The sequence below is a fragment of the Acromyrmex echinatior genome, chromosome 8 (assembly GCF_024713525.1).
Source record: "Acromyrmex echinatior isolate Ae372 chromosome 8, ASM2471352v2, whole genome shotgun sequence".
Classification (NCBI taxonomy): domain Eukaryota; kingdom Metazoa; phylum Arthropoda; class Insecta; order Hymenoptera; family Formicidae; genus Acromyrmex; species Acromyrmex echinatior.
This window is the reverse complement of record NC_141859.1, coordinates 3,523,453-3,535,000: the sequence shown is the minus strand read 5'-3', so window position 1 is coordinate 3,535,000 and position 11,548 is coordinate 3,523,453. Positions and strand designations below refer to the sequence as shown.

General features: G+C 36.1%; 1 protein-coding gene across 6 annotated transcripts in view; it reads right to left on the bottom strand.

The window, feature by feature from the left end:
- LOC105150185 (uncharacterized) overlaps positions 1-11,548 on the bottom strand; it is a 100,651-nt gene that overhangs the window by 624 nt on the left and 88,479 nt on the right. For 3 of the 6 annotated variants that reach the window (XM_087408825.1, XM_087408824.1, XM_087408823.1), the window contains 6 exons: positions 7,059-7,313; positions 5,730-6,264; positions 1,898-5,190; positions 1,420-1,456; positions 679-873; positions 406-524 (listed from right to left, as the gene is read on the bottom strand). In XM_087408825.1, coding sequence (XP_087264951.1) covers positions 411-524; positions 679-873; positions 1,420-1,456; positions 1,898-5,190; positions 5,730-6,264; positions 7,059-7,313 — 4,429 coding nt within the window. In that variant the 3' untranslated portion in view covers positions 406-410. Of the gene's footprint in view, positions 1-405; positions 525-678; positions 874-1,419; positions 1,457-1,897; positions 5,191-5,729; positions 6,265-7,058; positions 7,314-9,259; positions 10,072-11,548 lie in introns of those variants that run through there. The other 3 variants (XM_011063091.2, XM_087408827.1, XM_087408826.1) reach the window with 3 other exon arrangements.

Sequence of the window (11,548 nt, the reverse complement as noted above, 5' to 3'; positions counted from 1 at the left end):
TTTTTTTCAAAATTTTTGTTTCACAATTCTTAAACATGTCACCCTTTTTGAGAGACGATATTCTACGAAATTATAACAAACCCTGAATAATTCATCAAAAATGATATAATTCGAAATATCACGAATAGTTTATGTTTACCTTGAATGTTTACCAGTTAAAATGACTAATTCAAAATAAAATAATTTCTTCTTCAAACTTCGATCCATAAAAAGTGTCTTAATTTCAAATGTTCTCTATAGAAGAATCTTCTTTTTTTTTATTTATAAAAATGACATAACTCCTGTATGTATTTGTAGAAAGTATTATGACCTCTTTAAATATCTTAAAAAACAACACAAGTGCTATTGGCAGATGGACTTAAATTAAATTAGTTTACTCTTGACAATTGATAACATAATTTTTACCTAACTTATTCATGGTAATAACTCCAAACCCATCTTTGAGTTAAATCACTTTCGAAGTAAAGAAACGATATTATTGATAGTTCCGGATTTCTTGATTCTCGAACATCATCGCTGTAATACTTAAAAATGAAGAACCAGCAGTGTTCTACATCAATCCATCAATATTAATCAGACACAATGAATATTGTTAGTATTTATTGATGTTGACAGTATTATTGATTGTGTAAAGTCTGTATTAACGACTTCCTCCTTATGTCTTTTTGATACACTCACCATCGTGGAATCGTTCAAAGATGTTAGCATACTCTTGGTGACGAGAACCGTCATACTACTATCTCGATCCATCATATTATTCTCAATCAAATCGTGTTTCCTCCTCAAGATGCGCACCTCGCCGAGGGAATACGAACACGAGCTTGGCATGTACAGTTCTCCCTCAGAATGAGACGTCTCAGGAGTAGTCTCGGCCTAAAACCGAGAACCAAGTTAATTTGCCGATATAATATCTTCTAATTAAGAATTCTTTTCTATTGCGAAATTTAAATTGTTACCAAACATTGGATTTTATTGCATAATAAAATTCAATTACAACAGAATTATATCATTATATTGTTTCGTAGAGCAATTCGGTTAATGCGATAATGTTTGGTTGCAGTACTATGTTAATTTATAATGTCGTTTACAGCATTAACATAAATAATTTATGACATTATTATAATGAAAAAGGAAAAAGGGAAAGAATGCCAGAAATTTCATTGTATCTGTTTCTTTCATATCTATTTCGGTTTAATACACTGAAAGAAAAAATTGGCTGAAAAAATATGGCTTAGCGTTTTTAATTGGTTGCAGCAGCCAATTAAAAATGCTATGCCATATTTTACCATCTAATTTGCTGCAGCAGCTAATCATTTCTTTCAGTGTTATTACAAAAATTTCTCATTGTATATTTCGCACGTTTCTATCTCTTTTTTGTTTTAGAATAATTAAAAACTCTCACTAAAAATTCTCACTTACTCTTCTCGTGTCTGCACTCAACGCGCCATTAGTCGACCTGCGAATCAAATATACAATGAAAAGATTAAATAATTCCACCAAAATATGAATCGTTCATATTTCACCAAACAGTTTTATTACTATTAGGTGTTGGAATTAATTCGTAGCGTTTTTTAATGAAAGAATGTTATTTATTTCACATGAGCATTAAAAAATACATTAATGAAAGTACTTCCCATCACTTGTAAAACGCTACGAATTAATTCCAACACCTAATATATATCTTCATATTTTAAATTAATTCAATCAATTTTTTTTTTAATATCTAAATTCCATTTAATTTATATTAATTAAAGGAATTTTGTTAATAAATTTTAACAAACCAAAATGACATAATTTGTATAAAAAAGAATGAAAACTATATAACAATAAATATAATTTAATGAGAATAATCCAAGTTTCCAGCTCAGGAAGATTACAATAACGTCCTTATATTCACCTGTCGTCGTGGTCCAGCAACGTACTGCTGACACTAGAATTAGAACTAGACAAGACATCTATCTTATATTTCCGTGATATGCTTGTCAAATCAATTAGCTGCCGCTCGTTATCGCTTGTCGCAATTTTCTGAGGCTTTGAGATCTCATTTCCGTCTCTGCGGTTTTCAACCACTGCTAACGTCATCAATTTACAAGTTTCCTCGTTTCTCATATCTCTTGTCGAATTATCCTTTCCAGCAATATCAAAGGAAATTTGCTTGTTACAAGACGCGACTTCCCGCGAGGATGACTCGCTATTTTTTGGCAAAGCACAGTCTCGTGGAGATTCGGCTGAGCAATTATTATCCGCGTTCTTTTGCTTAATCATTTTTTGTTGAAAATCAATTTTCGCTTCACGTAAAGATCCAGTGTTTTCCTTCGCCGACAAATGTATGAGACCAATGTCTCCTTTCGTCACATCTTTATCAATAAACTTCGATTTAGCAGGGCTTACATCCGAACAAACTCGCCCGTTTTTTGTTTCCGAAACTTCTGCAAGTGTGAACAATACTCTTTTGCCTGCCGACGTGGTATTGTCTTGCGTTATTCCGTTTGTAATTTCTTTTACAGCTTCCGGGATATTTGAACGTGCTTCAATCACCTGATCGGCTTGAGTGACAATTTCATTTGTATGTTGATTTTTATCAATCTGCACAACCTCCTGCGATTTACCGTCTTCAAGCTTTTCGATAATTATATCATCTTTATTTTTGGATACCGAGATTCCGGTAACTAAATCGACAGTTTCCATTTCGCTTCCTCCTTTCGATCTTACAGATGCAATCTTCGTAGACAAATGCTCGGAATTCTCCTCGGGATTTTCATTGTCGTCGCTACGGATATCGGAGATCTGTTTTAACGACTCGGCTTCCGAACACGAGTTTTCATTGCTGTTATTAATCTTGTTATTTTTGCTGTTATTCTTCGAATTTTTAGCAGTCTCGAAATGAACTACGGAATGAACACTTTCTCTCGATTCCGGAATTGCAGGAGAGAAATATTTATCAAGATTTTTTGAATCGTTAGATTTCTCAGTAACTTGTCCAGTATCATTCGTATTATTTTCTATTCGCAAAATTGTCTCCTCATTCGCATTCGACGTAGCGTTCGATCGAATCAAGGAACCAGTGACGTTCCTAGGAAATATCTCCTCCTTTTTCGGATTATTCTCATTGATATCTTTGTCCGTTTGATTTTTATCAATCGAAACAGTCCTCACCACATCCGCGTTTTCTGTCTGACCTATGTCCTTGCTATTCGCAAAATGTTGCGTAGACTCGCAACGAGCCGTAGAGCGAACGCTCTCTCTCGTCTCGCGACATTCAGATAAGTCGGAGGAGTGCTCACCGAGACCTTTAAGTTCATAAGATTTTTTGGCAAAATTTTGCTCGACTTCATTCCCATCAATTTTTACTGGCGTCTGTTGCACGCTTTGTTCTCGCGACTCGTCGATCGCATTCGGCGGAGCGTTGCTACGAGCCAAGGAATCGGAAACGTTTTGAAAGAATAATTTCTTGTCGTTCGCGTTTCCTTGATCGGACTGATTTTTCACATTAATCAGGATATTTCTCAGAATATCCAAGGTTTCCGACTGACGCGCGTCGCGGATCGATTCAGCCTCGCGTAAATGATCCAGAAGCTTCTGAACTGCTGCAGGTGTTATCGCCGATTCCTTCAAGGCGCTCGCAATCTTTCCTTCGATGCTCCGTTTTTCATCCTGCAGGATGTAGGCAAGAAACCGGTCTGCCGCTTGGGACGTGTCCTTCTGGAAAAACTGCGCGAAAATTCTGTCATCGGTATATTTCTTTCTGGAACGACGGATCTTGTGCTCCGAGAATTTCTTCGCAGACGTGACTTTGTCACGATCATCTCGGGCGACTTCCTTCTTCTGATGATGAGCCTCCGTGTGTGTGCTGGATAACGTTGGTACTAGGTTGGAAAATGTCGTAGCATCCGATCTGTCCATCGATGATTCCAATAAGTACGCTTTGGTCGCCGACCGTTGAGTTCTATCGCTGTCGCGAGACGTCCTGGGACTGTCATTCGCATCCGATGCAGGAAACACGCTAGATTCGACGGAGTTCTTCGAGTAATTACTGCGAGAACCGTCTTCCTTCGTGAAAGCCGACGATTTCGTCCCCGCCGCGTTTGCTGCCTGCAGATCATCGGTTTGATGTACTTTTGAGATGGTCAGGTCCTCGTTTCTTAGTTCAGTCTCCAAAAGTGATGATCGAGCTGCCTCGTTCAACGGACACTCGCCATCTTTATCGTTTAGCGAGTTCCGACAAAATTTCGCATCTTGAGGCACTAACTCGTCTTCATCCAGCTTGTATATCGTGAATTTGGAATCTGATAGTAATTCCGAAAAATTTCTGACCACTCGAGTGACATGTTCGATTTTTTTGTCGTTGGAATGTAAGATTGAATCCAAGTCATCAAGACACGGTCGATACAAATCGATATCATCCAAATTGTCCTCCGCAAAAATTGTTTCTTGGAAAACGTCCGTACAGCCTGAAGCGGAAGATTGACATTGTACGTCTTCATTAATAATGTTCAGTCCATCTTGTCCGTTATGACTATTGAATTTGTGCGAAAAGTGTCTATCATTCGTCCGATGAGGTCTCGAACTTTCAGTCTGTCGACAACGCGAAGCGATATTTTCGCGCTGTCGAGGAAAATCCGCTATCCTTGAAATGTCGTCGCCAGGCGACAGCTTTGATCGATCACTTCGGTTTTCCTCCACCTGGATCTTATCTACAATGTTTTCGACGTTTCGCTGATGGTCAGCACTTCTCTTACAGAATATTCCGTCATCCTCCGCGTAATGGATTCGCGTATCACCGCCGGCGGAGGATAAAAAAAGAATTCCCTCGTGGTTCTCGTTCCTCGCTTTGTGCAATTTTTCATTCTTATCAATCTGTGCGAACTTAGTCGCTCCTTGACTCGTCGTGTTTCTTAAACATTCGGGTGTCTTTTCGACATCCTGCGAGTCGGGATTCTTCTTCTCTTGTCTAAAATTTCGGACTTTCGGGGATTGAAATCGTTCGACATCTTGTCCAGCGTTAGAATTCTTGGCATCTTCAAACTCCTTTTCGAACTTGGTTACAGGAGTTACTGGTATTGTTTCGGTCGTAGCTTCGGTCGTAATCGGTTTCTCAATCGGTTTCCCTCGTTGTAACGTGTCCAATCTCACACACCGTGTTCTCGGCGTCCCTGATACTTCTGGGTCGTTCATTCTATTATCCGCATTCTGCACAGTTACAAAATTTGTGTTAAATTTAACATATTTTACATATGTCTCAAACGGCCCACTCAAACTTTACTGTTAATTTAACACAAGCAGGACTAGGCGTGTATTTCCAATACTTTCATTTTAAATACATATTTGTAATATAATTGTATTTTATATATTTTATATTTTTCAAATCGAAAAATTGAAAGTATTTTTATTTTGTAACTCAAATAATAAAATTGATTGTCAATTTCAGTATTTGAAATACAAAATACTTTTAATCGTTTGATTTGAAATATTGAGATATAATTATATTAAAATACTATGTTTAAGATAAAAGTATTTGATTTTTCAAGACTGATCAAAAGTATTTAACTGAACATAAGATGAATATGTTAGACAGTATCACAATTTATAAGCAAAATATTTCTTTATTAAAATTAATATTCTGATATGTTAAATTAACATGTTTCAATAAATTTATGTAAAAATTCAACAAAAAAGTTTAACAAGGACTGAGTGGATCATTTCTAATACAAATGCAAAATGTTTTTTACTGTTTGAATAACATCATGATGTAGGATATAAGTAGCCGTATTCGCGCGACTTTGCGCCGGATACGGCTCTGGCGAGATGTGCACGTCCTCCAAATCCTGTTTGACCAATTCCCGATCAACAATGTGCACCGATGGTCCTATTTGAATTTCACACTCGTTTCCTCGTGCTGACAATATTCGCCGACGATCGCGAGCACGATCGTCGCGTGCTGCGGTATCGACGTTTACGTTATTGATCGAGTTCTTTGACAACACTTGGGCAGGCGATGCACGTCCACGAGACCGATTGTCGCTTCCGTATCCAAGAGATGACCAGTCGGCACGTCGTCGTCGCGACATCCGAAATTTTGGCGCCAACAAATCAATCCTGCGAACGGTGACACGAGGAAAATCACATTTCTCCGAACGTGCGCTCATCTTGCCGTTCGCCTCCGATAATTTTGAAGAGCATGCATCCTGAAACTTGGAGGCCACCAGCTCGCGAACGTACAGCCGCTCTTCCATCTCGTCATCCAACGGGGGCTCGTCCAAATACCTAAAAGCGCACATAATATAAATTACATAAACAATATTTTGTAATAAATTACATAAGCATTAAATGACATAAATTATTAATTAAAATAAAAAATTAATTTTGAAGTATTGTAAAGCATAATGATTTCATTCTGTAATATCAATCGACTGACAAATTTAAACGAAATACGATTTGAACGTTGTGAACAATATACGTATATGCATACGAAAAGAATGATTTTACTGAAGTACCTAAAAATTTTAATACAGATAAATACAGGTAAATATAGATCAGAAAATGATTTTATTATAAATATTTATATCGTCATTATCTGAAAACATTGATTTTAAAAGTTACTCGTTAATTTCAATTTAAATTATATATATACGAAAGAATGATTTTCTCAGGTATCTAAAAATTTAGACAAGTATAGGTCTGAAAATAATTTGACTGGACCATCAAAATAATTATGAAGGAAACTCGAGCAAAAAGTTTTAAGCATTCTAGCAATTAGTTTGAGTCTTTCATAATTATTTTAATAGTCCAGTCAAATTATTTTCAGACCTGTACTCGTCTAATTTTTAAATACTTGAGAAAATCATTCTTTCGTATACATATAATTTAAATTAAAATTAACGAGTAACTTTTAAAATCGATGTTTTCAGATAATGGCGATATAAATATTTATAATAAATTGTATGAAATTGTATGAATTGTAAGAAAAATAGCAATTGCAGAAGAAGAGACTCGATTGAAACTTCTAAATAAAATGAGATGAAATGTTTTGTAAAAATTAGGTTTTCCTTTCTACTCACGTATTTCTATGCTGTTGTGCGGAATCGAAAGTCGACGTTGCACAGACTTCCATGAGTTGTATCTTTGCATTGTTAACAATCTTCTCGGCATTTTCAAGAGCGGTGGATGTTTCGGGACTCAAGATGGAATTGGAACATTCATTCATTACATTCTCCTCGTGTTTGCAATAACACGTGCGAACGGAAGTCATCTCCCCTGGAGACGTTGTCGAACAGACTCTGTCGTTGCACGTTTCTGGAGAACTCGAATTTTCCCTGTAATAAGAAAGAAATATTCGTCTGGAATAATATTTTTCTCGTCATTATCATCATCATCATCATCATCATTATCATATTATTATTATTACTATTATTATTATTATTACTAACATTTACACGAATAAAATTTGCATAGAAGAATGATAAAAGATAAAAAACAATCAACGCAATATCTTCAGAAAAATGATACGTGTGATAATTATTAGATATGTATATTATTAATTATCGTATTAAATGCAGCAAATTGAAGGTAATAAACTTGATAACTTTTACAGAAAATTTAATATTTACGCGACTAAAGTTTGTATCGTAGAAGAATGATAAAGTAAAGAACAATTATCAACGTCTACAGGAAAATGTGGACACGTGTGATAATTACTAGATATCTATCGTATTAATTATTTAAATGTAGCAAACTGAAGGTGAACTTGATGATTCTTGCAGAAAGTTTAATATAAATATTTACGCGATTAAAGTTTGTATCGTAAAAGAATGATAAAATGAAAAACAATTGTTAACGTAACGTCTTCAGGAAAATGTCGACACGTGATAATTACTAGGTATCTATCGTATTAATTATTTAAATGTAACAAACCGAAGCAAAGTCTGATAACTTTTGCAGTTATTAAGAAAGTTTCCGTAAGAGATGTAAAAAATTGGAGTTATCACCCAGTTACGACCACGTGTCGCATTAACGAGAGTGTGAAAAAATAATGCGGCTGTTCTTTCTCATGCGACAATAATGTGTCGCATGTCGTACAATGAAACATTAACAAATATCCGCATGTACAGCGACTTAATACTGTCCTCCAGCTTTAAAATATGCATCAATTGGCAAGCAACAATGAGCTCGATGAACGTCGTTGGATTTCACACGTGTGCGGAGTTCAGTCTTAATTATAATAGATAAATAATGATGATAAGCATGATTTAAAAAAAAACGTGAATCACTGTATATGTAACTACTGACGATTACTCTTAACACGACACAAAGATGAAACGTTAATCTTTTTAAAAAATACATACATGTGTATATATGACACTCTTATATTCAATTATTATTATAATATAAATAATATACTATGATATAAATAATGTTAATCCTCCGCTCGCAACATAGAATTTTAATTCTTCCGTCAGCAATAGGAGTTTTCGGGAAACAATAATTCTTTTTATTGATCCGAATTATATAAAAATCTGAAAAAATTCTATACTCAAAGCTTTAACAATTAATTTTTACTATCATAGAAGTCGGATTGTATTTTTTTATTTTTAATAGATAAATATTTATCTACAAAAACTCGATATTAAAGTTTTGAAATATAGGATTTTTTTTATGTTTGTATAATCCAGAATATTAAAAAGTTATTAAATAACTGATATATTTCTCGTCATTATCATCATCATCATCATCATTATTATTATTACTATTATTATTATTATTACTAATATTTACACGAATAAAATTTGCATCGTAGAAGAATGATAAAAGATAAAAAACAATCAACGCAATATCTTCAGAAAAATGATACGTGAGATAATTATTAGATATGTATATTATTAATTATCGTATTAAATGCAGCAAATTGAAGGTAATAAGCTTGATAACTTTTACAGAAAATTTAATATACATCTAAGACTTGTACTTTTATCTATATATAGTTTGAAAATTATAGGGAGATAATTTTATTCAAATAAATATAAAGGCACAAGATAACACGAATTAAAGTACAAGCTAAACACGAAAATAATTGTTTCCTTAACGATCGGTGTCAATTGAAAACGTTGTAACTCGGCTAGGGAAAACGAGAGAACGAAAGAACGTTGGCGTTACGTTCGAGCCATAAAGGCGGGTTCAAGGACCGACGATAATAAAGCTCAGAATCTCTCCTCTCTCTCTCTCTCTCTCTCTCTCTCTCTCTCTCTCTCTCTCTCTCTTTCACTCTAATTTTCTTTCGCTCTCTCTTTGATGCGGGGGTGGTCGCCCTCCCATTCGTTCCAGCTCTTTCCCAACTACAATTGGAAATCAAGCAGTTCCCGCGCTACGTTCAGCTACGTCGTCGAACCTTCCGCTATCCCGGCCGGGTGCAATCGTCGTTTCTATAGACAACAGTATCGATCTTTAAAGGGGAGGTTCCAAATTTGCGTGTTGAAGTCAACCGCGAGCACTTTCGTCGTCGCTACCGGCTGTTAGATTACTCGGAACTCACCTCGCCCGATTGTTGTCTCTCGATTTGTCTCACCCTTGAAAATTATTCCGACATTAAATAGTAAATAGTAAATTTCGCGAAGGATCCACAAAAAGGAAAAAAAAAAGGGAACGCGATGCTCGACGCAAGGATAATATCCCAGCCGACCCTGCTCGCTCGTAGCGTTTGACCTATGAATAACACGCCGGCGCTTTTTGCTGCGCGACTAACTCTCGCGTGAAACACGTGCGTTACACACGGATGACCGTTCCTACCGTCTCATCGATACTCTCGACTCTATGCGTCATCGCGCGAAATCCGCCCCTCCGGACCTCCCTCGGGGCGTCCACGCGTCCACGGGGAAAATCGCGCTGGCATTTTTTCAAAGGAAATGTCACGCGGGACGTGCGCCACAACAAAGCAAGATGCGTCTCGGCTGGCGCTCGGCGAGGACACTAATTTAGCAAAAGGCCAATGGATGCGGTCGGACGTCGGATGACGTCAACGATCTTCTCTCCGATATACGCGCGTTAGACTCCCGAGAAGCCCTCGGCCGCTTTAACGCTTCCTCGCGCGCGTGATCAATAACAGTACGTCAAAGGTACGTAATGTACGACGTTCTTTAAAGACGATGGACCGACGTTCGACCGCGCCGTGTCAACCGAACATTCGCGCACTTTTCGCGTTTCACGAACGGTCACTGACCGTGAAACGAGAAATTCGTTCGCTCAGAAATATAATTTCGATTGAAATCCTTATTGGTAATAAAAATCCTGGAGAATAATTTCGAAATGATGAAATATGTACATTTATGAATTAAATAAGTTATACTTCTAAATTTTTAATTCGTTTTTTTAGTTCGTTCTTTCGAAAATTTCAATTTAATTCAATTCACTCACTTCAGCTTTTCTATTTTTAAAAGCTTATATGATTGTTTTATTTTACATTTGATTTCCTTACGGATTTATCTTTCGATCTTGCGAGCGACGCATTCGCAAAGAATTTTCTATGTCTATTTGTGATCGTATAGAAATGGAAAATTCTTTGCTTGCAAGATCTAAAGGTATAGATCCAAAGATAGTAAGAAAACAAAATGCAAAATAAAACCATATTTTTAAAATCAAAAGCTGAAGTGATTGAATCCGATTATAAATTGAAATTAAGTATAAATAATGACTATAAGAGTCAATTACTAGGTAAACGTGTGTATATGTGTGTATAAATTTATTAAACAAGTATTGAGTAACAAAATGCTAAATCGAATTCATAATAACAATAATAATTTTATTATCATTGAGCGCGTATATAATTTTAGCAAGACGAGAATATTGAGATTAATCGGAAAGATTCTCGAGAGAGAGCGAACTAAAATCAACCTAATATTTATAAATATAATTTATTTAATCCATAGATGTATATATTTCATCATTTCGAAATTGTTTTCTAAAATATTTGCGATCGTATAAGAAATTCGAATCAACTGCCACGACCTTTAAATTCCAATACGTAATCTGAAAACATTTACCGCACACATTTCGAAGTACGTATCTAATCTTCAAAGTCATGGCGATTAACGTGCACGCGGAACGCAGCTTGTTTGCAGGGTGGAGTGGCGAGAGGCTTCAGATATCTCGTAATTTTATCTGGCTCACGATCACAAAGGCGTGATCGTGAGCCAACTCGCGTTAGTCACCGCGACTGTAATTTACGCGATGCGCTATCGCGCGCGGCTTTCGTCACCCTGTTACGACGAGTTATCGCATAATAACGGTCTTCATGCACACGGTTATGGTCGGGAATGTTGACCCTTAAAGGCGAAAGATAACTCGGACGCGAGAAGAACCGACCGCGTGCGTCTAGGAGAAATATCGGTCCTCCATTTTACGTATTTCGCGTGAAAAAGAGAAACAAAGAGAGAGAGAAAGAGAAAGCTTTTCCTTTCTTTTTATAAACTAGAAATTAGACTGATGGGCGTCATTTTTTCACATACATCATTTCTTGAACAGTTTCCTGTATATATATATATATATATTTTTTTTTTTT